At 45.9% G+C, this 27,903-nt stretch overlaps 2 protein-coding genes across 7 annotated transcripts in view; both read right to left on the reverse strand.

The window, feature by feature from the left end:
* Window positions 1-1,257: 1,257 nt before the first annotated feature.
* LOC143407789 (cytochrome P450 2J5-like) lies at window positions 1,258-7,972 on the reverse strand. The gene is made up of 5 exons (XM_076866985.2): window positions 7,808-7,972; window positions 7,083-7,224; window positions 6,167-6,354; window positions 1,572-1,713; window positions 1,258-1,475 (listed from the first exon to the last, which is right to left on the reverse strand). Exons 1-5 carry the CDS (start codon window positions 7,970-7,972, stop codon window positions 1,258-1,260), a joined length of 855 nt encoding a protein of 284 aa, XP_076723100.2.
* A 15,304-nt stretch (window positions 7,973-23,276) lies between these two features.
* Abcc5 (ATP binding cassette subfamily C member 5) overlaps window positions 23,277-27,903 on the reverse strand; it is a 78,245-nt gene continuing 73,618 nt past the window's right edge. For all 6 annotated transcript variants that reach the window (XM_076867177.2, XM_076867182.2, XM_076867180.2 and 3 more), the window contains 2 exons: window positions 27,730-27,894; window positions 23,277-24,783 (listed from right to left, as the gene is read on the reverse strand). In XM_076867177.2, coding sequence (XP_076723292.2) covers window positions 24,682-24,783; window positions 27,730-27,894 — 267 coding nt within the window. In that variant the 3' untranslated portion in view covers window positions 23,277-24,681. The remainder of the gene's footprint in view (window positions 24,784-27,729; window positions 27,895-27,903) is intronic.

The raw sequence follows: 27,903 nt of genomic DNA on the forward strand, positions 1-27,903 counted from the left end.
CAATGGAGACATATAATATTTCCATTCCCCTAGAAAGTTACCTGTGTCTGTCTGTCTATATTCAACCCTACCCCAGACTTTGGCAACTTGGCAACTATTTAACTGTTTTCTGTTCCTCCGGTTTTACCTTCTCAAGAATATCCATGAAGTGGAATCATATAATATTCATTTATGAGAACACATATTTTCACCTGTTTGGGGTAACAAATACCTAGGACTGGGATGGCTGGATTGTATGGCATAATGCTTGCTCTTACAAGAAATTGCCAAACTGTTTTCCATCATAGTTGTATCAATTTACATTCTAACCAGCAGAGAATGAGAGTTACAGTTGCTGGACATCTTTCTCAGTTCCTGAGGTTGTCAGGGTTTTGTTTTTATCAATTCTAACAGATATGTAGTGGTATCTCACTTTAGGTTTTTGTTTATTAGTGTTTTTTTTTTTTTTTTTTTTTTTGTGTGTGTGTGTGTGTGTGTGTGTGGTGCTGGGGATTGAACCCAGGGCCTTGTGGATGCATAGCAAGTAGTCTACCAACTGAACTATATCCCCAGCCCACTTTAGTTTTAATCTGCATTTTCCTAATGTAAATAATTCTCTTTTAACAATGAAATCTTTTCTGAAGGCATAATATTTCAAAGCTTGGAGACCCTTGTGGTGCAGGCAGAGGGGGTCTTTGGTGAAGAATTTTCTGGAAACAGGTTGACTGCTGGTTTTGCCTGGTGAATTAGGGGAGCTCTCTCCCTATCCTGGTTCATCAGGGACCTGCATTTCTTCCCAGTGGTCAGAAGAGGGCAGAAAATAGGCTGCTGGATTTTTTTTTTTTTCCTCCTTTTTTTTTTTTTTTTTTTCGGCTCATCAGTCTCTGGTATTCATAACATTTGCATTCATTATTATATTTATAGTTTTGCCTGAAAGCCTTTTCCTCTGAAACTACTTGGCTGCTACTTTGTAAAACAAATGAACCATTTTATATCATGATTGAACTGACTTAATGTCAAACCTTAATTAACCTTGCAAAATCCTTCCCTGACGAAGCATAACTAACCTAACCCAAGAACTAAGCTAACCAAATTGAGCTACTTTTGTAGAGTCCTTGATAAGTCCACTCTCCACTGTGACCTGTAGAGCTTGTGTTGGGGGAACTACAAGCAGCTGAGCTCGATGAACCCCTATTCTTCCCATTTTCTAACTTTGCAAGGGCCAAGAGAAACTGAGGAAGATTTTTGTGGGGGACAGGCCTTCAAACGCCCAGCTGACTACAGGTCCTCTTCCCTAGGACCTGGGCTGGGGCTGCTCAGGCGGGGCACTGCACAGATCTCCTGCGGCTGGGGCTGCAGAGTGCCTCCAAAGATGTATTCCAGCCTAAGTCCCTGGCTCCCATCCGGTAGTTGGAACCGAAAGGTCCTGAGGAGGGTGGCAAACATCAGGAAGAGTTCCATTCGGGCTAACTGGTCTCCTGGGCACACTCGATGCCCTGGAAACAGAGAAGAAGGTCAGAGGGTTGCAGCTGCCTATGTCTGTCCCATCATCATCACACCTACCACCCTGAACCCAGCACCGTGCCTTGTACCTGCAGAAAATGGCAGGAAGGCTTCATTGACCACGAAGTTTCCATCCTTGTCCAGGAAGTGGTTGGGATTGAATTGCCGCGGGGTCTCCCAGTACTCAGGGTCATAGAGTACGGAGGCCAGGTTGGGCAAGATGATGGTGCCCTGTAGAAAGGAGCTGGTGTGTCTCAGGGAGCCTCAGAGGACCCAGTACCCAGTCCTGACCTGGTCAAAGTGAGCTTCAGGACGAGCAGTGTGCAGGTGGGAGTGGCTGGGGGCTCTCAGGGAGTCCTCCCTCCAGACCCACAGGAGTGCGGGGCCTGAGCATTACACCTTCTGGGTTACTGGCAACCCACATTTGAGAGACCCACAGAAAAAAAGATGGAGAGAAAGGAAAGACAAAGAGAAGACAGGATCACAGAGAAAAAAATGACTGAGAAAGGTAAAGCTTGAGTTTTTAGGGTTGCGGGGGAGAGTATGACCCATCCTCACCTTCATCCTGACCCACCCTAACCCTTGCCCTCATTGTCACCATAATCCTAATCTTCACTGTGTCACAAAGAAGTGACTGATGGATTGGAAACAGGATCAGACTGCTCAGATGGAAGGGAATAGAAAGGAGTCAAAGATTGCAGGCGGGGTCTGCTCCTTCCCATGTGGGCCCTGAGCTGACCAGAGATGACATAAGGAGGCCAGTGTGGTTATGGTCCCAGAACCTAGGACAATCAGTTCCAGAATTCTCCATAAGGCTTCCTACCCCATGGCTCAACACCATAGAATCAAATCAGCTACTCTGTGAGGTCTAGGAGACTGACTCCAAGATTCTAGAAATTTAAAACAAAAACCAAGTAATAAAACCTCAGCAAAAATTGAAGCCTCCATCCAAAGCAGAAGCCAATGAAGAAAGCAGAAATTGAGCTGATGTAAAACTTCCTGAAGGCACTTCTCTTTTTTGTTTCCTTATTTTTATTTTATGTGTTCTTTTTAGATATACATGACAGCATAGTGTATTTTGACATATTATACTTCTGAAGGCACTTTTCTTTGTTGTTGTTGAAGTTTGTACACTAAGGGAGGGACCAGGCCCTATCCTTCTGGACCAAAAGGACACCTAGACCTGGTCACTCTGTGGCTTTAAGCACACAGTTGGGGAAGCATGTTTTCTCACTGCTGCCTTTGTGAGCTCTACACATTTTCCCATTATAGTCCTGGGAATTTCTCCCTGTTTTCTTTACCGGGGATTAAGTAACTCTTGGCATTGCAAAAATGTGTGTGTGTGTGTGTGTGTGTGTGTGTGTGTGTCTGTGTGTCTGAGTCTGTGTGTCTGTGTGTGATGCTGGGAATTGAACCCAGAGTCTTGCACATTATAAGCACATAGTCTACTACAGAGCTACACCCCCAGCCTCTTCTACAATTCTTCATCTAATTGCCTTAAGATGAAGGGGCTCTTGGGAAGATGCTCTATTCCTTCTAGAATTATTTATATCCTGTCTGGGTAATATTCTGGCTTCCTTGCAAGGCAATTGACTGATCTGAGCTCATGGAACAGGTTCAGAGTTTCACCTATTCACACACAAAATGTAACCCCCCTACCCCAGTTTATAGAACTATCTTCCTGCTGGATGCTTCCTGGGGACACTATGCCAGTTTCTCCCTAGTAAGTGGCAGTTTGAAGCTCACAATCAAATAGAATGCCTGAGCAGAAATGGGAATGAAGTGCACCATTGTGTTAGGGACCACTGCTATTGTCACCACCACTCAACGGATGAGAACAGTGTAGAGGTATCTGTAACATTTAATGATCTATCGTCAAGCTTTGATTCCACTTTCAGCAGACAAACCTGCCTCAAGTTGTAAAAGCTCGATATTGATTCTAGGTTTTTAATGGCCCCCTGGAGTCTTTATTACAGAGCAATTCCTAGAATCAAATTGGCAGGAGCCGGCTCTTAATAAGGAAACTTCTAATCCCAAATGGCATAGAACATCTAAGCCCTGGTCCTCTCTTTTTTAACTTGACCTAATTTGGTATAGTTTTTAGAAAACCTGGGCCTAGGCCCTCCTGCCATGCCAGCAGCAGGATGCCACTATCCTGTCCTCAAACTTGATAATAAACCCATGAACTTGGTGGCCAATGAATGCCAAGAATAGCTCAGTATCAGCCAACCAGGCTGATCAATAGATGGATGATGTAAAATATCTGTTTAACATGTTGGTTCATTTATTCACCAAGAGGCACATTTTTGGAGCAACACAAATAGCAGGGTGCGTGTTGAAAAGAACATAATCTTTGAATTCATAAGACAATTACTGAGTTAAGTCATATACTAGCTATGTGTTTAGGGGTTATTACTTGGGCTTTCTAAGCTAAAATTTCCCTGCCAGTAAAAAAAGCTTTTTAAAAGTGGGAAGATCAAATGCAGCCCCTGCATTCTAACTGATTTTAAAAAATCTGTGCATGCATGTATTTTTTATTATATTTATTTTATTATTATTATTTTTTTTTTTTGGTACTGGGGATTTAATTCCAGGATGCTTTACCATTGAGCTACATCCCCAACCCTTTTTATTTTTTTATTTTTAGACAGGATCTTGCTACGTTGCCCAGGGTCTTATTAAATCACTGAGACAGGTCTTAAACTTGCAATCCTTTTGTCTCAGCCTCCTGGTTGCTGGATTACAGGCATGTGCCACTGCGCCAGTTGTGCATACATTTAAACTGTAACCAATAGTTTATTAGAGTGAGCTCCAAATATATGAGAAACAGTAGTCTCTTATAGCTTCAACTCTGAACTTCATTGTGTTAATGGAACATGAAGTGATACAATATAAATTATTTCTGAAGGGAAAATGCCTGCTTGGTTACCGACAATTCAGACATATATCCCAAACAATAGGGAGCCCCATCCTGTCTGATTCTGTAATTAGTCCCATCTACATATCTGAACAAAAGCTTGTTGTAAAATTATTAGTCTTTAATGAGTAAAAGTTGAGTTTTTTTTATTTGTTTGTTTTATACCAGGAATTGAACCCAGGGGTGCTTAACCACTGACCTACATCCTCAGCCCTTTTTATTTTTTTATTTTGAGAAAGGGTCTTCCTAAGTTGCTTAGGGCCTTTTAAATGGCTAAGACTGGCTTTGAATTTGAGATCCTCCTGTCTCAGCCTCCTGAGCTGCTGGAATTACAGGTGTGTACCACCACACCTGGGGTGAGTAAAAATTTTATATGAAAATTTTACTCATTCATGACTAAAACACCTTCATTTTAACTTGCAAAGTAATTTAACTTTAAAAGAATTTTCTATGTGCTTCTGTGTCCCTTCTAAGAGAATTGATCAGTTTTGGACAATAAAAAATATTTTGAGAAATAAAGGGGTTGAGACAAGAAGCAGCTGCTATTTTGAAGACTATCTCCACATTAAAAAAAAATTCCTACTTAAGGTATTATCCAATATATTTTCCACTGGCCCTTGACAGGCTATTATGAATGATGATCATCAAAACTTCTTGGAGTGTCATAAGATAAAGCTTTCCTGATAGGCACACTTCCTTTCATTACACAATGAGAGGCATAACTGTGATTTCCTTTTTTTGCCTTGACTCTAAGGAAACTTAGACACAAGTTTTCTGTATATATGCAATAGCTGTACTGACCTAAATATTTATATATAACTCTTTTCCTCTATCTCTCCTTATTTGGCACTTATTCTTTTAGCCATGAAATAAGAAACAAGAATGACATTTCTGCTAGAAATCAATTCTAAGGAAATAATACAAAATGCAGACCAAGCTTAAAACACACAATAAATTGTAAATAGCCTAAATGTTCACCAATGAGAACTCAAAAAAATCACAAAATCACCCATTTGGCTGGGTGCCATTACACATGCCTATAATTCCAGTGACTCAGGAAGCTGGGGCAGGAGGATCACACATTTAAGTTGTCTCAGCAACTTAGTGAGACCCGTGTCTCCAAATGAAAAACAAAAGGACTGGGTATGTAGCTCAGTGGTAAAATGCCCCTGGAATCAATCCCCAGCACCAAACCAAACAAAAACAAAGAACACTTATTCGGTGGAACACTGTGCAGACATTAAATGGTGTAGAACAGTGGTTTCCAAAGTGTGTTCTCTGGACCCACAACAACAGCGCCACCTGGGAACCTGTTGCAAAGGCAAATGCTCAGGACCCATCCAGACATTGGGGGTAGAGCCAGCAATGTATCTTAACAGATCCTCCAGGTGATTCTGATGTATCTGGGGGTTTGAGAACCACTGTTTTAGAAGAATCTGAAAAACGTGTTAAGTGAAAGGAAAGATTCAGAGTGATATATTCAGCAAAATCACAGCTATGTGAAATACATGTATGTAACAAAGATTGCAAAGAAGAACATGCAAGGGTTATCCCTGAACAATAGGAAGCTTTAAAAATATCCATCGTGTGTGCATTCTTTTATAACCCCCTATCCCAATGCCATAGATAGATAATAGATGACTGACTGATGGATAACTGGTAGAGAACTGACAGGTTGGTAGAAGCTACAGCAGATGGCTGTGCTGGGCAGGAAGAGTGCTGTCTGCAGGCACTGGGGTGGGCATGGGGCCATGCAGGGCCACCTACCTTGGATATGTAGTAACCATGCACCCGGGTGGATGTCACGCACTGGCGCACAGCGCCCACTGCCACAACGCTGCTGAGGCGCTGCACCTCATGGAGGACGGCACGGGTGTAGGGTAGTCGCTCTCGGTCTTCATAGCAGACAACTGGGGCAGTGCCCAGCACTGTGTCCAGCTCCTGCTGCACCTTCTCTGTGGGTGGCTCAGCATGACCAGGATGGCCTGGCCTCCTTATCCCACCCCAACGCAGTCTTCCCCACCCAGAGCCACTGAGGCTCACGGTCCCTGGATCAAACTGCCCCACCCTGCTGCCTCTGGTCCCACAGAGACAGAGCCTACTTCTTGTAAACAGGAATTTGCAGGGTTTGCACCCACAGGGGCACTTATGGGAAAGGAAAAGCCCAGAATTGAGCCCCTACTATGTGCCAGGTACTCTATACACAAAGAGCCTTATGTCACAGGAACTGTTGTCTCTACACATGAGAAAACTAAGGGTCCTTTTGCCCAAAGTGACAAAACTGGAGCCAGGAGTTGAACTTAGGTCATAGCCAATTTGTCCCTGAGAGAACTGCAGTCACTTTTGCTCCTCTATAACTATGATCTCCAGGTGGACATAGGGCCTGGCACTTGGCGGATGCTGGATCATTACTGAATGAGTGAAATCATGCCGCCCCATTTACTCTGGTTCTGAGAGCTGGAATGACTTGCCCAAAGCCACACAGCAGGCTGGGCATTGAAGCCCCTCCCATCTGACTCAAAGCTATCAATGCTCCCTTTACCACAGGGGTGACAGCAGAACCTACTCCTGGGGCCACAGGGCAAAGTGATGGGGGCAATACCCACAGTCCAAAAACTCCAAAACTCCATGTGGGATTGGCAGGCACAGGGCAGTCAAGCAGGTATAACCAAGAGCTCCTCACCCTGGACAGCTCTGTGCTGGACCATGTAGATGAGTGCCCAGTGCAGGGTGGTGGCTGTAGTGTCAATGCCTCCCAGAAACAGGTCAATCACCACCTGGATCAAATTCTCCTCGTTGAATGTGGAGACAGGGTCGTCCATAGCCTGGTGGGCAGTGGGGGAGCAGTTCTGGAGTCTCCCCCAACAGTCTCCTGGTGTCTCCCCACTGCCTTTTTTTTTTTTTTTTTTTTTTAGTGGTACTATGGGTTGAACCAAAGGCCTCTACCACTGAGACATATTCCTAGCCCTTTTTATTTTATTTTGAGACAGGGCCTTGCTAAGTTTTCTGAGGCTGGCCTTGAACTTGCAATCCACTTACTTCAAACTCCTGAGTAGCTGCTATTACAGGCATGTACTGCCCTGGCTCCTTAAGGCCTGACTTGTCCCAAGACTTCTGCAACCAAAACTCACTGGGGGTCAGATCCATCAGGAGGGTCTGAGTCCCAAGACTGCATTGATTTTTGATGGGGGACTGCCCTGGGGTTATGACCCTGATATCATCCAGGTCCTGTTTTGCAGCCCACCCCTGTCTGCAGAAGCCAGTTCTTGGCATGGGAAAATATAGGGAGAAAATGCCTTCTTAATGTAAGCTTCCAGGGTGCTTGGGTCAATGATGAGGAATGGAGACCATGGCATAGCAGCCCAGAAACACAGCCCCTTGCTTTCTTTGCAGCTCTTCCAGGCTCACCTTGGTGATCTGGGTCAGGTAGCAGCTGATAAAGTTCTTGGGAGCCTCAGGTGTCCTGAGCTTGTATTTGATGATCTCATGGCGGATGAAGCCCTGCAGATCTTCTTGGTACCTAAATATCTCCTGATGAGGTCCTGGGAGGTGGCGAAGGGCCCAGGGAAACATGTCGTAGAGCTGTGGGGAAAGAGTCCCACCCACGGCCCACTTAGGCCCCAGCTCCCGACTCAGGGCAGCTGAGAGCTGAACTAGGGGCTCCAAAGTGGACTCCAAAGTCTCTGGTGACATGGGCAACCCAGGGCTGCCTTTCCTTTGGAGACCCCAGAATAATCTAGACAGAAATAAGAGCAGTGGTAGCGTGATTGTGTTCAAAGCTTAGCTAGGACACTGCAGGCCTAGAAAGCTGCGTTTCTGAGGCTATAACCTGCCTCTTAACCCTACCCGACATCCATGCTCAGAGTCTACACAAAGGAGGTTTGGTGCCATGAGCTTCAGCTTGCTGAGAAGAAACTGCCTAAGGAACCAGCATCAGGCCCCACAGCCTCGCCTCCTGCCTGCTTGGCACTCTCCCTACTAGGCCCCTGCCTGTCTTGGGCCGCAGCCATCCCAAGGCCTGCATGTCTGCCCCCCAAATGTCAATTACCCGTCGCCACGTGGTGCTGACAAAGGCCAGGCCAAAGTTGATGGCTTGAATGAGTTCCTGGAAGATGGGCTCCTCCAAAAGGAAGCGGTGGCCAAATACCAGGGCCCCGATGACTCTGGCTGTGGACCTGACAATGGGGACCTGAGGGTTGAAGGGTCTACCTAAGAGTAGAGAAGCAGAGCTCAGGTCAAAGAGGCACAAAAAGAGCTGCCCTGAGCACTCTTCCAGCCTTGAATAGAGTCATTCATTTACCTCTTCAGTCACCCATTCTCATTCCTCAGTCACTCCCCATCCCAGGGCTTGCTGAGCACTTTCTATGAGCCAGGCTCTGTGAAATGCACTGGGTTTGCAGAGAGATGTATGACAGACAGTGTTTAAATGACAACAGAATGCAGGACAGGCATGTCACAGCTGGGAACAAGGGAGGGTGGGAGAGGACTAGCTTTGCCTGAGATTCAGGGAAGACTTCTTAAGGCAGGGGACTTTGGCCAGGTCTGAAAGTGGAGCAGTGGCTTATTACCCTGAGGAAAGGGGTGCGGGTCAGGACACATCTTGAGGAGTGTGCAAATGTTGCAGGTGCGAGAGGTCTTGGGTGTTGATGGAGGACATGTCCCTAGCTATAGAGAAGGAGGGCTTCTGGCTTCCCACTGGGCCCCTGTCCATCCACCTTGGAGAAACTCCCTTCTTTTGATGCAGTTCAAAATCATTGTTAATGTTCCTGGGCTTCATGGGCACGCACACCCAAATAGATGTGGCTGCCGCAGTCTCTGGCTGGGCACAAATCACGAGCCTCCACACAGCTTGTAGATTCAAACAGCAATTCTTTATTCCCGAACTCACACCGGCCGTCTACAAACACGTTCTGGGGGAATCCACGTTCTCTGCCCAAATCCACTTCTGCCCAAATCCACTCTCTGCCCAAATCCACTTCTCCTGGGCTTCTTTCTCCCAAAAATATACTGTCTGACCCTAAGAACTCAAGAGGAACTCAGCAGCAGGATACGCCCTATTCTAAAGGGGGAACACCCTAATCTCCTATTATGCTAAACTGCCCTATTCTAAAGGGGGAACACCCTAAACCGCCCTGGTCCTTGAGCAAGGTCACCTTACATGCAATGTCCTGCAAAATGTCCTATTTCCATGAGTCCTTCCACTAAAGAAACATGGGGGTACGCTGGCAAGGAAATTGTCATACCTACTTGGCTGATGGCTCCCAGCATGTGGCAAGGCTCAGCCTCCTCTGCAGGAGTGTGCACCTGTGTGGGGGCATGCAGAGCTTAGGATAAGCCAGTTCCTCCCCAATCCTTACCCTTCTCTCTGTAGAAGGCCTCAGCCAGCTCTGCTGCCTCTTCCTGAAGCTGTGCCTCCAGCGCCGGCTTGCCTAGGCCTAACCCACGAAGCGTCGTCAGGCAGAAGCGTCTCTGTTGCCGCCATGTGTGCCCATTGCTGCAGATCACTCCTAGCCAAGGTGGGGAAGGGGTGGGATGGACAGTCACCAGCCCCTCCCAGCCTGCTCCCTGGTCAACATCACCTGGCTCTCACCAGACCCAGAGTCAGATCCAAAACAAACTTCCTAATCAGCTCTGTGGTGGTACTCTGACCAGATGGTGGGCCCCACTATGGCTTCCCCTAGTCCCCCAGACTGATTTTGCCTTTAAGAGTCCTCACAAGACACAGAAGAGGAGGTAAAAAAAAAAAGGAAAGGGCACGGTCATTTGCTGAACCAGGTGCTGGAATGGGCCTTCTCAGATATTTGGGCTTGCTTAGTTAGTCTCCCCCCATCCTCAGAAGGAGAGGGCACTCTTGATATCCATCTAACAGGTAAGAACCCAGTCCACCAAGGAGCTGAGTGGGATTTGAATGCAGGTCTTGTTGATCCTCAGTGCTACTCCTTCCACACCCTGCCCTCCACTCACATGGAGGTTTGGAGGAGACCTAAGTCCTCCTAGTAGGTCCCTCTCCATTCACAGTTCTGGGTCAATCCTAACTTTGAGTGACCATCCAGCCACCTTCCCTTCCCAGTAAGAGGGACAATCTTACCTCTTTCTCCAAACAGGTCCTGGAAGAGCGGGGTGAGGGGCCTGCCTGAGAACTGTTCTGAATTGGAGATCAAAGCTTCCTTCACCGCCTGGAAGCCATTCAGCACCACAACGGGTGTGGGGCCCACCCACACTGTGAACACGTTGCCATGAGTCTGAGCCAGCTGCAGAGAGACAGGGCAACCTAGAACTGTAGACAAATCCTGTGAACCCCATTTCCTGAGACCTACCTCTTCACATGAATTTCCCACCTTCTTACTCCCAACACTCATGTCAGGTGAACCTTCTCAGAGCACCCCACCCCCTTCGTCAGGCAAACCCAGGTCACAGACTCCCAGGACACAGAGTAGTCAGTGACCAGCACTTATGTCCCATCAGTCCTAGAGGTGGGCATCTTCTACCACTTTATAGATCATACAAATAACAGCTATCATTTCTTAAGGGCTTGATGCCCTGGGTGGACTTCACATATATTATTTGAGTCCACCTTTAGTGTAAGCATGTGAGGTAGATAAGAAACCAAAGGCCAAACACAGACGAAAAGACCAGGAATGTGGACCAGGTCTTCCGATTACTGGTGTAGTGCTCTTTCTACTGCAGGAGGAGCCTGGGGATCCCAATTATGTGGCATCCTCAACCAGATGCTGAAAACATCCTTATGCATCACCGATTGAGAGGAGAGCTGAGTACTGCCATGGGGAAGGGTAGTGTCTCCCACCGACCATAGCTCTCAACAGAAATTCAGCTCTGGCCCAGATTCCATACCCTACTCAGTAAACTGGAGTCCTCTGACCACCGAAACTATCTACCCTGGAAGGTGTCTTTCTGCAGAGATAATTTGAGTACTGGAATGTGCCCATGGAGTCCCATTTCTCCTGGTTCCTATTTCTAGTGGCTTTTCAGAAAATGCCTTCAATCCACAACAGTGCTCTCCCCTGGAGTAAGATTCAGTCCTAGTTCCCCTCACCCTTTATGTCACATTTGCAGAAGACTTCTACTGCCCTTGGAATCCTCTTCAGTACACTCTGTACAAAGTCTTTACATTCCATTTTTGCTTAAGTTCTCAGAGCTGATGAGTAACAGGACCAGGATTCACCCCCATATGTGTCTGATTCCAACTTCTTCCTTCTACCTCTAGTGTCCCTGGGTTGAGGACAGGAGGGGTTCCTCTGCCTACCCCTTTCTCCAGCTTGGGGACCAGTTCCCTACCTGGATCAGTGTCTCTGGGTGCAGTCGAAAGCTTAGTTGCCACAGGTTTCCAAGCAGGGGTATGGGGAAAGGGCCAGGAGGAAGGTGACTCCTTTCCCAGCAGAAAGTACCAAGTTTCAGGAACAAGAAGGAGCCAACCAAAAAAGCCAGCCCACTGAGCAGGGAGAACATCTCTGTGGGCCTGTGTCTCCTCTTCTCCCCTTTGCCTCCCAAGGCTTCCAGCAACCGATCTGGCCACCCTCCTCTCCCCACTGCCTGCCCTGACTTTTATGCTGGTGCTCTCAGGCAGTGTGATGGAGGAAGGCAACCCCTAGGGGTCTTTTCCCAGGGAGTAAATCCATTTGGTCACACCTGTCACACCTGAGCCATGCTGCTCAACAGGGCCGCAGGGCTCCAGCCTGGGACAAGTTGGGACACCCTTACTCATACATCAGCATTGGCTTCACCTCTGGCCCATGGAGCTTCACCTTGGGGAAGCTCCTCTCAGCTTCTACCCAAGCAGTTTTAGCTGACCACATGGCTCAGCTGAGTAGGGGACAGGGGCGTCCACTGGAATGGTGAAGTCTCCTCTGGGGATACTCTCTTCTGGCTGGACATGATTAAGGCTGTGCTCCTGTGCCTGCTCTCTCCCACTCCGGTACACAGCAGCCTCTCCTGAGGGCTCTCCAACCTCCTAGTCTCCACCTGTTCCAACTTCTGGTAAACTCAGATTTTTCATCTGCCCTGGGCCATGTTTATCAGTGGTCAAGTTTGATAGCCCTTATGTTTCAGCTTAGAAGCAGATTCCTGGAATCTAAACCCAGATCTAGCCCTTACTAGTTGACCTTAGACAGATTATTTAACCTCTACAATGGAGATAAGACACAATGATTATAACCAACTATCTTATAGAGCTGTGATACTGGTCCAGTAGCAGAAAGATACCACACTCCAATTGGTAAATTGATGATACTTTAGTCAAGAGACTATTGGAAAAGGTGTTTGGGTAGCCTGGCACACACACTGTAATTCCAGCGCTCAGGAGGCTGAGACAGGAGAATCAAAGACAGCCTCAGCAATTTAGTGAGGCCTTAAGCAGCTTACTGCCGCAGTCCGGCTGCAGCAAACTAACCTGGCGGGGGCGGGGGCGGGGGCGGGGGGGGGGGTGCGATGACGAGGAACTTGTGTACATTGATACAGCAGGAGTGGGAGCTGTTTATTGTAGGACCGGAGGGGTATATATACATTCCACACAGCTTATCTTAATTAACATAAACTAGATACAGCAGTCAACCAATAAGGAATCTCCACACTTAATGGCTCGCTGGCATTACTTCACAAACCACTCCCTCTGGCAAAATGCCAGGCGCCATCCTGACTTGTTTACAGACCCTAACAGCTTACCAAGACCTTGTCTAAATTAAAAATATAAAAAGGATTGGGGATGTGGTTCAGTGAGCACCCCTAGGTTCAATCCCTGGTACCAAAAACAAAACAAAACAAACAAACAAACAAAGTCTACAAAGTTAGATTTTGGGCAGGGAATCTACAAAGTTAACCACAGCAGGGAGCCCTTTCTACCAGAAGCTCTCAGAGTCAAGGGTTATGTTTAAGGGGCACAGAGCTTCAGTTTGGGAAGACAAAAAAACTCTGGTAAAGGACAGTGGTGACAATGTAAATGCACTTAATGCCACAAACTGTACACTTAAAAATGCTTAAAATGGTAAATCATGTGTTAGGTATACAGTGTTTTACTGTAACTTTTAAAACAAGAGGCAGAGATTGGGAGGAAGCTGGAACCCCTCGCTGCAGCGCCTCCTGCTCTCTGAGCTCTGTCCAGCTCCAGGGACATCCGGCCTGGATGAGGTGAGAGCAGAGCTCCGCTCCCCAGGCTGCTGGGAGGTGAGCTGGGAGGATGCAGCAAGGACTGCACAGTAGTGTTGCTGCTGCAGCTTCCACTAACTGCTGCCTTCTTCCTTTATAAGTTGCCTTCTCTCTGACAAGTCATGTTCCTCCCTCCTCAAAACATTGAGATTACAAGTCTCTGAAACCTTCCCTAGCCAACTCCACCAGTCTCTAACCTCCACCTCCCAACACATCCACATCTCCCACAGTGCCCCTGGTCTTGTCCCAGGTCCAGTCCCTGCCTCTGCTAACTACCCTGTGTGTCCACCCCATCTTTTCTATAGCATGGCAGCTCAAGGGCAGATGCCATGTCTCTCTTTCTTTGGGTTTTTCTGACAGTGTCAGTGGTTGCTGTGAGTTGCCATTGAGTGATGTGACTCACTGATGGGAGGATCTGGTGGCTCATGAGTCCCTGTTCTATCGTGTGCAGTGTTCCTCCATGGATGCTCCTCTTATGCATGACCAGAAGCTCATTTGGCCACCTCCTGTCCCTACTGAAATGAGAGCTACTTGAGGCCAAGGACTTTTCTCAACTGGAACATCGTCCCTATATCCTGGTGCATGGTTTAAGTGTTCATCTGGATTCAGTTAATTTTGGCATTTGAGACTAGCCATTTGCGGGTAGCTGTGATGGGTGGGGCTGGTTTCAGTGGGGGTTTCAGTGTGGATGACGTCTGAGATTCTGAGATAGAGGTGGCATAGAGAGATGGGCCTATCATCTTCCCATGACCCATTGACTATATTCCCTTTGGGTTCTAGCTTTCATCTGGTTATTTTGGGCAGGCTTATTTCTCAGAGTCTCACCCAAATCATATATGGCATTTGAGGCCTTCTCTTGAAGACAGAGAAATCTGTGACCTTTGTGGGAAATGTGCCTGCTCAGCAGTCCCAAGTGTATTGACCTCTGATAAACTTCCTCCCCCTGCTCCCTTGTCCAATGGTCACAGTGTTCTGCCTGCTGAGGGTGGGACACAGACACTCCTGGCACAATGGGCCATAGGGCAATCAGATTTCAGGAGTGGCACATGACAGGGACATAGAAGTCTCAGTGACCAGCCCCCTCATTGCTTAACCAAGGCCCTCAGTGTCTGACTGAGGTGTGGCCTCCTCAGTGACATGGTGGCAGTAGCCACAGGTTTCCCTCTTAGAGGAAATACCCCATACATCTACTGGCTGACTCTAGAGTAGCCAGCTGTGAGTTACATCTGCCTCTTTGGTGGTCTTCTTATGATTCCTGGTATTATTGGGCCATGGGTTCCCATGTTTCCTTTATATTCTGAGCCAAGAATAGACAGAACTCAGGCCCCTCTCTGTGGGGAGTGGTGACTTGGATCAGGCTATCTGATTGCCTTGTGGTTGTGGTGTGCTTATACTGGGAACCCCCTGTTCAAAAGTACAGGTTAAGATGGCCCAGTTGCTATGGCAACACCAGCCTGAGGAAACTCTGGGCAAAGGCGCAGAATTATCAATCTTTTTTAATTTTTAACTTTATTTTTTACACAAATGGAGCACAACTTTTTATTTCTCTAGTTGTACAGGATGTAGAGCCACACCGTTCATGCAGTCAGTTATCAGTCTTAACCTTGAAACTCACACAATCGCTCCCAGGAATAGAGGATTCTGAGCATAGCAAGATAACCATAATGCCTGTCAGTAGTGTGACCTTCGAGCCTGAGGGGTTTACAGAAACTTTCCCACAAATAATCTGTAGATGATAAAACCTACATAATAAATGTATGGAGCCAACTCTGGATCACTGTTCTCAACCAGAGATCAGTTTCCCACCTGATTCCACTTTTCTTTCTAAATGTTTGTGTGTTTTTGTAATCCCTCATCACGCCTCAATGGTTTCTGAATTAACGACAGCTCAGGTTACCACACCTGTTTCTCTAAGAATAACCCCATTCAACTAAGATGCCTTGACAGAGCCCCTTCCTTGCACAGGGTATTGTCACATGGAATTTCCAAACTTACTTCTCTCTATAATCCCACAAAGGAAGTTTTTGCTTCTGCCTTACAGATGAAGGATGCAAAGTTCAGAGGGGTGAAGCCGTTTGCATGAGAAACCACTCCTGTCTCAATTTTCTCTCCACAGCTCCCTCCCAGTTGGCACAGGCCAGCACTCTCAAAAGGAAGATTACACATGTGAGGAGCCCAGAGCTTATGATGATGCCAGAGATTCTGATCCAGCTGCAGAGGCCTCTTTTTCAGGGCTCAGACTGCTGCCAGGCCTGCTATCTGCCTCCTGTCTGATGCTGCACCCAGAAAACTCCTCAGAGCTGACAAATTCCCCCCTTTCCTCCTTCTCTGCCAGCAGATCCCATCAGGCCTGTGCCACCATGCCTGGCAAATGGGGATACTTTTTTTTAATATTTGTTTTTTAGTTATAGGTGGTGGACACAATACCTTTATTTTATTTATTTATATGTGGTGCTGAAGATCGAAACCAGTGCCTCACGCATGGTAGGCAAGTGCTCTACCTCTGAGCCACAACCCCAGCCCAAGGGAAGAGCCCCTTCCACACTCTTGCAGAAACAGTGGATAAGGGGTATGTTTCACAGCCTCAGCCAGAGCACAGGTCACTTCCCTTAACAGATCACCCCTCACCATATGGGCCCACAGACCCCACCCTGCCACCATGAAGGGGAGACAGAAACACTGTGGAGACCCAGAGATCACTGGAGATGGGAGAAACAAGGAGAGTGGAGGCAGCAGAGACCCCAAACTTATCACCACACCTCTGAACAAAGAGTAGGCTTTTTATTTCTTATGTTTTTATTAAATTTACACAATGTCTCCCAGCACCGCACAGGAGGGATGGGGACAAACATAGCTTGGCCTGACTCCCTCTGAATATTACATGGTGTCTCCAAAAGACAGTAACAGTTTGGAGTTCCAGAAATCCCTCACCAAAGGAGGGGCAGGCTCAGAGACCACATTCAGGCAGCCAGAACCGGGGTCAGTGCTGAAGGACCTGGGCCTGGCTTGCACTTTTTATTATTAATGTCTAATTTCACTCTCAGAAGTATCCCATTGGGCTGGGGTTGTAGCTCAGAGGCAGAGCGCTCGCCTACTTTGCATGAGGCACTGGGTTCGATCCTCAGCACCACGCAAAAATAAATAAATAAATAAATAAATAAATAAATTGTGTCCACCTATAACTAAAAAATAATATTAAAAAAAAAGTATCCCCGTTTGCCAGGCATGGTGGCAAACATGGTGGGATTACATGTCTGTAATCCCAGCGGCCCAGGAGGCTGAGGCAGGAGGATTGTGAGTTCAAACCCAGTCTTAGAAAAAGCAAGATGCTAAGCAACTCAGTGAGACTCTGTCTCTAAATCAAATACAAAATAGGGCTGGGGATGTGGCTCAGTGGTTAAGTGCCCCGAGTTCAATCCTTGGTATGTGCCCCCGCCCCCATTTTTTAAAAAAAGTATCCGCATTTGACTATGCCTCCCGAACACTGTGAACACAGACTCTGAGTCTCCAGGTGGTGGGGAAACAAGGATGTAACTCCTAATGGTTTGCCATCTAGAATTCATATATGGCATTTGAAGCCTTTTCTTGAAGACAGAGAAACCTGTGACTCCCATGGGAAATATGCCTGCTCAACAGTCCCAAGTGTGTTGACCAAACTTCTGGAATTCTTCTGCGTGTTCCAGTGGAGTTTCAACCTCAGGTTTGAAGAAAAGGACACAGCAGCACAAGACACACCAGTCTTTGCTGTGATCCAAGGAGTCTGAGCTCATGGAGGCTTAGTGTTTGCAGGGCGTGGCAAAGGGCAGCCACAAACCTGAAGCCCTGAAGCCCTGACATGCACACAGACACACCCGCAACCCAATGCATTCTGCCTTCAAAGAGGTTCAGGGGCAGTGGAATTATTCATCAAACCAGAATGATATCTCAGTTATATTCAATAATTTTATTTTACCTGAAGCACAGCCCGTGCTGCTGCTGTTCCCAGAGGCTGTTCTGGGCAGAACCTTCTGCTGATCCCTTCCATGCTGTGGCCATGCCCCATGAGGCAGTCAAGGAGACTGGTCTGCACAGGCTGGTGCTTCCCAGAGGCCACTTTGACACCAGCCCCTCAGTTCCTATCTTTGTATTGGACCTTTGGATTTTACCACCCTGGGCGGTGGGGTACAGGGCAGCGGGGTACAGAGCGGCGGTGTTGAGAGTGCTGTAAAAACCCAAGGCAAGAGGAAAGGATGTGCATAGGACTTGGAATGGAACTAGCACAGGTATCAGTCCAGGGGTGAAAGACCTTGAGTGCTCAGTTACATAAAAGAGAGAAAGGCATTTAGGAGGAAGGGATGAGAAAAAGAGGCAGAGATAAGTTATCTAAACTCCCTTCTTTGGGCTGTAAGCTCCATGTGTCTGTTTTGGGGGTTTTAGTGCCTAGCATAGTACCTGGCATTTTAATAGATGCTCAATAAATATTTGGGGGAAAAAGAAAAAAAATATGGAAGAGACCAGAGAACAGGTATTAGGGAAGCAATGAGGAACAGAAATTGAACCCATAAGCCTGGAAAGAGAATTGGGAGGGGAGGGAGGCCATCCTCGTGGGCCTGAGGGGATGAGGTTGGGAAAGGACACCTGGGGATGGGGCTAGCACATTGCTTTTCACAGTGAATGATCCCAGAACTGCCGCCCATCAGATTCTCCATCAAGAACAAACAAAAAAATGAGAGCAGTGTCCCATGCCCCCAGTCCCCAGTCCTGGGAACCAACTGTTCCAGGCCAGACCAGTGTCTTTGCCCAAGTTACTTTGTGCTTGCAGCTGTATCTGGAAGACACTGGGCCAGTTCCAGCTGGTTGACAGGGCTCCCTTTCAGGAAGATGACTATGTCGGGACAGTGGGAAACCACCTCTCACTTAGGCAGGGGCCGGCGGAGTCCACCTGATCAGGTGGAAGGGAGCTTGCCTTAGTCAAGGAAAATGCTGAGCCAGGGAAGATTGCAGGGAAGGAGCGATCCTCCCCCAGTGTGCACCATTTTTCTCCCTACCGGGAACTAGGAGGACAAGGCATAGTTCTGGAGCTGTTTGGAAAGGAGGTTAGCAAGATCCAGGCTTTTTGGATCATATTGATTGACTCACATTAGCCACAGAATTAGAGCTGGAAGAAACCTGAGAGACCATCTGGTCTCTGCACTTATTTCTGAGGAAACTGAAGCCAAGGTCATGCGGTATGAGAGGAACAGCTTGAACTCTGGAATTAGGCTGTTTAGGCCTGAATTCCGTGTGATTCACTCTCTACAGGAAGCCTGAGGCAACAAACTTTCTTCAATAGCAAAATGTGTTTAATAATATCTACCTTGTAAAATGGTTGAGAAAATTAAATACGGTTGTGTTGAAAGTGCCTGGATGGTGCACAGCACACAGGTACTCCTGAGTTCCAACTAATGGAGGTGATGGAGGAGAAGTCTACCACCTTCAGGCCTGGCCCATGAATGCTTTCCACTCAATATTCCATGCTTGCTTTTCCTGGATCCACCAACCCAGCATGGTGGAACCAGCTGAGAACTTGAGGTTTAGAGGTTGGGAGAATGACCAGATGGAGGGATCCTGGGTTTATGAATGGCCACACGAGTGGAACCCTTACTCCATCCCTCCACAGATCTGCTGAGAGTTTGGACCTGTTGTTATAGCTGCTGCCTACTCTTTCTACTCAGAAAGAGACAGTTATGGCTGGGAAAGCACACAATGGTGATATGGAAATTACATTAAAAATTAAACTGAGGGGGCTGGGTTTTAGCTCAGTGGTGGAGCACTTGCCTAGCATGTGTGAGGCACTGGGTTCGATTCTCAGGACCACATAAAAATAAATAAAAATAAACTTCTATTAACAACAACAACAAAAAATTTTAAAAATCAAACTGAAAAGAAAACACGCAAAAATGAAAAGCTAAAACAACTTAAAAGTGGACTGGTCATGTAAATTATGTACCTTCTTAGACTTTTCCTGCCCAGCCTCTAAAATTTTATCCTCTAGCCCTGACATTTCACATCTCTTTCTCTGCTTTACTTATTCTTCTTGTCCCTATCATCATCCAATGTGCCATGTATCTTACTTATTGCTAGTTCTCCCAACAGAATGTAAACTCCATGGTGTAGGATGATTTTGTTGGATTCGCTACTGTACTGTCAGTTCCTAGAAAAATGCCTGTCGTATACTAGATACTCAATAAATACTTGTTGAATGAAACAAATACATGGATCTCTACAAGGAAATGTTATAATTAAAATGTTTCTTACAAATATTTAATGACATGAAAAATGTTTATAGTACGTCAAAATCATACAAATTAGATCGGTAAGTTATCCCAATTTTGTTTTTAAAAATTGGTCTAGAAATAATGCTTTTGTACTCAGAAGAAAAGCCTGGAAAAATATAGATCAAATTGTTAACAAGTTTATCTCTTTTGTAGGATGTTATTAAGATGTATTTTGCATGGGCATGGTGAAGCACACCTGTAATCCCAGCAACTTGGGAGGCTAAGGTAGGAGGATCACAAGTTTGAGTCCAGCCTCAGCAACTTAGCAAGACCCTATCTCAAAAAATAAAAAGTGTTGGAGGTGGGGTGTAGCTCAGTGGTAAAGTACCCTGAATTTCATCCCCAATATCCCCTAACCCTCAGCCCCACCCCACCCCAAAAAATAGAAAAAAGAAAAAGGTCTGGGGACCATAGCTAAGAGGTAAACTGTCCCCAGATTCAATCAACAGTATTAGAAAAAAAAATTTAAAAGATATATTCCTATTTCCTACATTTATAGACTATTGGATTTATAACAAGCATGCATAATATTTTTGATAATAAAAAAAGCAAAACATGCATGCTTAGAAAAATCTGTAAAGAATATAGCAATATAACATTGGCTAGTTCTTGGTGATGGGAGCTTCAGTAATGCTGTACAACTACCCCAAATGCAGTGGCTTTAAAGAATGTTTATTTTGCTCAGGGATTTGGAAAGGGTTCAGCAGGGTGGTCCATCTGTGATCTAAGTGGCATCAGCTGTCAGGGCTGGACATGACATTCCCTTTCCAAAATGGTTTCTTTACCCACACTGTCTGTTGTCTCCATACTCTGTGGCTTTACTTTCCACATGGTATCAGTCTCCAGAGAGCCGGGTTCTCTGTGTGGCTTGTGTGTCTCACAGTATGCGGTCTCAGGAGAGCTGCACTGTTACATGGTGGCTAGCTTCTAACAGGCAGGAAGTGTGAGCTGCTGGGCCACACAAGGGCTTTGTGCAGTGCTGGCACAATATCACCTCTACCATATTCTGTTGATTGAGGTGGTCTCAGTACCCATCCAGATGTAACAGGTAGAGAAACAGACTCCCAGTTCTTGGTGGAACAGTGGCAAGGTCGGACTGCAGGATAGCATGTGACATGGGAGATACAATGGGAGTCATCTTTGGAAAATATACCCAACCACAATAGGGCTACAGGTGATGTTACTTCTTGTTTCTTCACTGCACCTTTTTGTATTTTCCAAAGTTTGTATAATGAGCATGTATCACTTATAAGCAGAAAAAAATTCTATTAAAAGAAACATGGCACAGAACAGTGTAGACAGCCATCACACTAGCTGTTGTGTGTCTCTGTGGCTCAACACTTTCAATACTATGCCCTGCTTCTAGGTGGTCAATCAGAATGGGGGTAGGAAAGGGAGTGTCACATCATGAAGGCATTCCCCAGTTGCTGGGCATTCTTATTTACCAGCTTTCCTAATTTATTACATATAAAGGACTCTATCTTTCAATGGGATTTTTTTTTTTAATTTTGTCTCTTTGAAGCAATCAATCTTCTTTTTGTCATGACTACAGTGAAAGTCTACAGCATGGATTCATAATAATAAATATTCACTAAGCATCCACATCTCAAGCACTCTTTGAGTGAGCTTAATAGTGTGATATCCACTAAGTCTATGTATGTGTAAAACATAATACTTAAGCCAGGAATTATAAGGAATACAAAAATAAGCTGATTTATTGCCTCTGAGAAGCTTATATTCAAGGGCAGAAACATAAGAAAATAACCATAATATGCAAAATAAATAACTCTTAAAATCTATGTGTCAGCAAAGTGTTTTAAGAACCTAGAGAAACTGGTTTGAAGAGATAGTCTATGTGTGAGAGAGATTTTTTTAAAAATCATAGCTGTTTGATGAGGCAGGATCAAGGAATTCCAGGCTGAGAAAATAGTGAAGACTTAAAGGTATGATAATAGATGGCCTGAAGGAGGGTTGGAGCTAGAACGGACACACTTGACCGTGCAGGTAATTGATATAGGCCATTTTCTAGGCATCTGTGTCTAAAGGTACCTGGGGGGTGAATTATTTGACCAATTTGTATTTTTAGTCTGTGATAGTAGTATCCAATGGTGCAGAAAGGGAAATTAAGGCAGAAAGGCTGGTTAGGAAAGACTCTAACCACAATATCAACAGGAAGGGAGGTGGGCCTTAGTTAGGGCAGAGGTAAAGAGAAAGGGTGGTGGTGGTGATGCACAGGACCTGGAAGTGGCTGAATCTGGAGAGAAGGGGGCTGGGAATGTAGCTCAGTGGTGGAGCACTTGCCTAGCACATGTGAAGTCCCAGGTCCTTCCCCAGCTATACAAAAACAAAACAAAACAAAACAAAACCCTCTTGAGAGAAGGACAGGACAGTTGCCCAAGAGACCAGGAGTTCAGTGGCACTACCAACAAAGTCAAGGAATGCTGTCTTTGGTGCTTGGGGACACCCCGTGGAGGTACTCTCTGCTGGCAGGAGGATCTGGTCACAAATGAAAGTTTGTCACTGCACTGTCGGAGTGAAAGACACCATGCAGGGAGAGAAAGGGGAGTGGGCAGAAGTCAGGGAAGTACTTTTTTTTGAGGGCAGATGCAGTTTGAGAGGCGGGAAGAGAAGCAAGGGATAAGAGAGAACAGAATGAATGGGAAGAAGAGAGGACAGCATTAAGGGCAACAGCAAGCTTGGGCGGGGAGATCACAAGGGCTGGCTCTGCTGCCCATTACTCTCCTTGGAAGACAAATCCAGGGATGAGAAGAAGCAGTTACAGTCCAGACCAGTGCTGCCCAGCAGAGCCGTTGCAATACTGGAAATGTTCTGTATCTGCACTGTGTGACAGTAGTCACAGACCACATATGGCTAGGCACATGGCACATGACAAGTGAGGAATTTATATTTTTGAATTTATTTTTTGAGGAACTGAATTTTTAACTTTAGAATCAAGTCCCTGAATTTTCAAGACAGAAGTTTGCAAAAACAGCTAGACTTGACTGACCATCACTGGAAATGCTTTTTTGTCTGCATACAGCAGAAAATAGTCAGAAACTTTAGTCTTTTCATAGGCACTTATTCTTAGTGGGTTAATTTGAATGATTTGGTAGAAAGGGCAATCATATTATTTGAGTTGCTAAGAACACGTTTCACCATGACAACCCACCTCATTATAACCACTCATTTCCCCACTCCCTGCCCTCCTGTCAGCAGCATGGGACCTTCATTTGGTGACCATATACAGGAATCCAGTCTGCAGGGAGCAAGGCCTAGCAGCAATAACTTCAGGCATTATGGGTCCCATGTCCCTTGCAAGTAACCGGCTTTGCTACCAGCCTTTCTCAGATGTGACTCCATCATTGGACATTCAGATCCAAGGCTGCAAAGTCATTCAAAGCCATCTTACTCCCTTCCCAGAGAACTATTTTATGCACCAGGATTTTCTTTTCTTTTCTTTTTTTTTTTTTACAAAATCCAAAATAATTTTATTCACTTTTTCAGATTTTTGCTTCCACAAGGTGTTCAGCAAACATGCTAAGGCGACAGAATGTCTAGTTGGTCACGACATGCAACACGGACCATACAACTGATGACAGCAGCGACCACACCCACCTGAGCTACCCGGCCCCAGAGCACAAAGGGGGTCTGCAGGAACACACCGAATCACACGGCAATCAGCAACCTGAGGTAGGTCTCTTTACAGTACAAAAAAAAAAAAAAAAAAAAGACTTCTACGCCAGTGTGAGACACTGATTAGCAAGAGCTGCTGAAAGTTGCAGACTTTGGAGAGAAGGAGACTGTGCGACAGCTGCAGTGAGGAAGGAAAACACACCCACACGATCCTGAACCCTGTCACTGAACTGTGGAGGTGTGGGAACAGGCAAATGAGAAGTACCACCTAAAAAAAGCAGCAGTTGGTCCCAGGGCTGGGAGCCAACAGGTCTCGGAGCTGGACAGCCCCGTGCAGTGGGCAGCTTTAGGAACCTGAGGCAGTGGGACTGTCTGTGAACGGACTGATTCCTGTTTAGAAACAACAGCAAAAAGAGGAAGGCAGGAAAGAGACCCCCCCTCTGTGAGGAATGTGTCTGCGACTCCCATTCCTGCTGGAGGGAGGGAAAAGGGTCTGGGGCTGTGCCCCACTGCTCTCCTGACAGAAACAGTAAGTGACACCAGGACAGAAAGCAGGAGCCCTGAGAATTCACGGCGCTCTGCCAGGCCTCCAGCAGCCCCATCCCGTCCCTGGAGTGGCTGCGGGAAGTCAGCAGAGGGGACCGCGGAGGGCCTGCTATTGCCACGCGTCTTCCTTGGGACACCCAGAGAGCCCAGCACCGTGAGACATCCAGCTAGAGAACAACAAAATGCTAGCCTTCCTACAGTCTAATAGCAAAACCAGATCTCTAGTGCAGCAAACTGTACAAAGATGATAGAAAGGAATATGCACTGTTATTAGCACAGTGCTTATTTTAATATAAAATAAACAGCTTACATTTTCACTGTAAATATAGGCTATATACAGAATTATATATAGATATAGCTACACGTATAAAGCTTCATTATAGGCCTCTGATACATTTATAGTAACGGTTCCCTGAACCTTTTAGAGTGCAATTAAGAACAAAAACTAAATTTTGTTTACATGAATATGGAATAAATACAATAATCAAAATATGATTCTCCCTAAAAGTGAAACACACAAGCCGATCCTGAACTGCTGTGCGAAAGATAAAATCGGGAAAGGCAAGGTTTCGGCAGGAGGACACGAGGGGCCCGCCCCAGGCAGGGAATGGCGATGCTCTGAAGAAAGGACTTCGTCAGTGGGAGGAGTTAGCCCTTGACAGCCACCTTGTTCTCTGCAGCAGCAAACATGGCATAGAACCGGGAGCTGTCATTGGACAGAAGGACTGATGGGGTGTCAAACTCCACCACCTGCAAGAAGAGGAGATGGTGTCAGAATGTGACTGTGGGACAGTAGGGTGATTCACAGGACCTACTGCTAAGGAAGGGAGGCACACCCCAGAACCCCCAATAGGATGAAGCCAGGGGGAGCAACTCAACTAGTCCTGCTGCACCCATTTTCCCATTTACCCAGGGAGTAAAGAAAAGTTCAGGGAGAGAGACCTCTAGACTCTCTATATTCCAGCCTTGGGAATGAAGGAATTGATCAACAGGTTCTAACACTTCAGGAGAATGACCATGGCTCAAGTCAAGGACACACAGACATATGCCATTTTGCTGTGTAAACTAATCTAACCCTACAGATGGTAAAGGAAGAGCTCAGAATGCCTAATTGGCAGAGGAAAAAAAGGAAGGAATTGACTTAGTCAACCATCCATCCTGGAGATGGACTTCCAGGCAGAAGTCACCATGTGTGTAAGGCAGAGAGCATCCCACATGTAGGAGTTTGTGATGTTTGAAAAGTGCTGTCAGGGGAGACTCGATGTATCACAGTGCTTATCTTGGGGGTGTGGGGATAAATAACTTGTGATCTTGTTTTTGCCTTTTTGTGTGTTTTAGGTTTTACTAAAATTAATGTCTTGCAGAAAGAACAACTCATATATCATGGGAAACTTATAATCTATTACTGATATTAATAGTACCACAGTGACTACTGTTTTTGGTGGGGAGTACTATGGATTGAACCCAGGGGTGCTTTACCACTGAGCTACATCCCCAGACTCCCCAACCCCCACCTGCTTTTTGAGACAGGGCCTCACCAAGTTGCTTCAAGCTTTGCTGAATTGCCAAGACTGGCCTAAAACCTGCAATCCTCTTGACTCAGCCTCCAGAGTCACTGGGATTATGGGTGTGTGCCTCTGCTCCCAGCCCACAATAACTTCTTTTATTTAAAGTTTATTATGTGTCAGCATTATGCTTAGTGCTTTATGTGCCATCTCTCAACATGTAATCAACCCTCACAACAGTTGAGAAAGAGAAAGGTTAACTTCGCTTTTCAGGTGAGGGGACGCAGGTTCAGGGACTTGACCAGGGTAGAAGGAAGTAGAAGGATTATTTAACAAGAAAAAAAAATTAAGGGGAGAGAAGGTCAGAGTGCTCATAAAGAGTCAATCACTCTCCAACTCCAAAATACATTGAGTCATCCCTAGAAACAAACAGGCCTGGATTGGTGTCTTTAAAAAAGAATTTCCTAGCCAGGTGTGATGGCACACTCTTGTAATCCCAGCAGCTCTGGAGGATGAGGTAGGAGGATCATGAGTTCAAAGCCAGTTTCAGCAAAACTGAGGCTCTAATAAATAACTCAGTGAGACCCTATCTTTAAATAAAATACAAACTGAGCTGGGGATGTGGCTCAGGGGTTAACTGCCCCTAAATTCAATCCCTCATTACCCTCCCCCTGCAAAAAATTCCTAGAAGGTGTTCTACTTTGTTTTATTTATTTTTTATTATTATCCTTTTTTTCAAAGAGGTTTATCTAGGAAAGTAGATACATATTCAAGGGAGAATGGGGCAAGCAATCTCGAGTGAGACACAGCAACCAGTTGGTGTGGGTGTTCCTTTTATTTATATTTATATATATATATTTAATAGCTACAAATACAGTAGTAGTGCTGCATAACTAATATATTAAAAAGAATCTAAACATTTAGGATCATGTAAAGGACAGTCACAAAAAAATACTAATGTTAAAATAATTTCAGGAAAAGGAAAAAAATCATCTATCCCTACATTTTCTCAACTTAGTTTTTGAGCCCTGGCTGAATCAGTCCTACAGAATGCTTATCTCAATGTGCCCACCCCACCCCTAGTAGTGAGGTGTGGTGGTTAAAAGCACTGGCTTGGGTTTCAGGGCCTGAGTTCACTTCCTGAGGCCCCTGAGCCGCGCCCCCTCATCTGTGAAGCAGAGTTAGCACTCCTGCCTGGTTCTGGCTGCTGTGATGATGAAGTCACATTGTGAGATGACTTGTAAAGCTCTAAGCACAGTGACGACACATAAAAAAACCTTTAATAAAAGTGGCTGTTGTGGTGCCATTATTATTAATAACAGAAGATAAGCCATTATGAATGGCCTATTTCTACTAAATTATTAATTTATTTCTATCCTGGGGCACACAAAGGAGGTATTTGTCCAACATAAATTTAGTTGACAACTGCTTGTGGGAAGAACTGTGGAACAGAGTGCTCCTGGGGACCCAGAGAAGGGGAGGTGGGACCCTTCCTTCAGAGAGCTTACAGGGAGCTCTCCAGGGAGACAGAGCATCTCAGAATCACTACAGATGAAGTAGAAGGAGTACAAAAAAGGGACAGATAAAGTTTAAGAAGGCTGAGGCAACTAGGGAGTCTCATGAAAGCTTTTGCATTTGAGCCCTGTCCTTCTTCAGGGACAGGCAGGCTATAAGCAGGTAGTAGAGCTCTCAGAGTGAGGACAGAGAGGGGACAAGGCTTAGAGGATGAAGCTTGTCCTCAGCCAATGATGCCTGCAAAGAAAGGTGGGAAATGAAGAAGGCTAAGCTAGAACCAGACTGTGGGAACATCTTGGAGCAACAGGGTAAGAAGTTTGGCACCACTATATTATTGCAAAAAGCAAACACAGGTGGCTGGTTAAATATGCCTTAGGTGGTTCTTATATAGGTGAATGAATCACTAAGTACATGTGCTCTCTGCCCTACCTCAAAGTGACATTGCTTACAAGCAACAAAAGAACTATTAAAACAAAATGAAAGTGCAGTAGGAGTCCACCTGATTCCGTCTCTTGATTATTTCCTTCCCAAGGGCAACCAGAATAGTGTTGCTATGGCTGCTTATCTAAATGCCTAGGACCACATGAAGATGGCAATCAACCCATCACTAGCAGAGGGCAGCTTTCCTCCCAGAAAAAGCTACATGCCAAACCAAAGTCCCTGAAGGGTTCAGTACCTGTCCCTGGGCCAGCACCATAATCCTATCGGAGCCTAGAACTGTATGCAGGCGATGGGCAATCGTCAGCATGGTGCAGTCTGCGAATGCTTCTCGGATGGTCTCTTGAATCAGTAAGTCTGTCTCCGTGTCCATGGCAGCTGTGGCTTCATCTAAAATCAGAATCTGCCAGCA

Source organism: Callospermophilus lateralis, chromosome 10, assembly GCF_048772815.1.
Source record: "Callospermophilus lateralis isolate mCalLat2 chromosome 10, mCalLat2.hap1, whole genome shotgun sequence".
Taxonomy (NCBI): Eukaryota; Metazoa; Chordata; class Mammalia; order Rodentia; family Sciuridae; genus Callospermophilus; species Callospermophilus lateralis.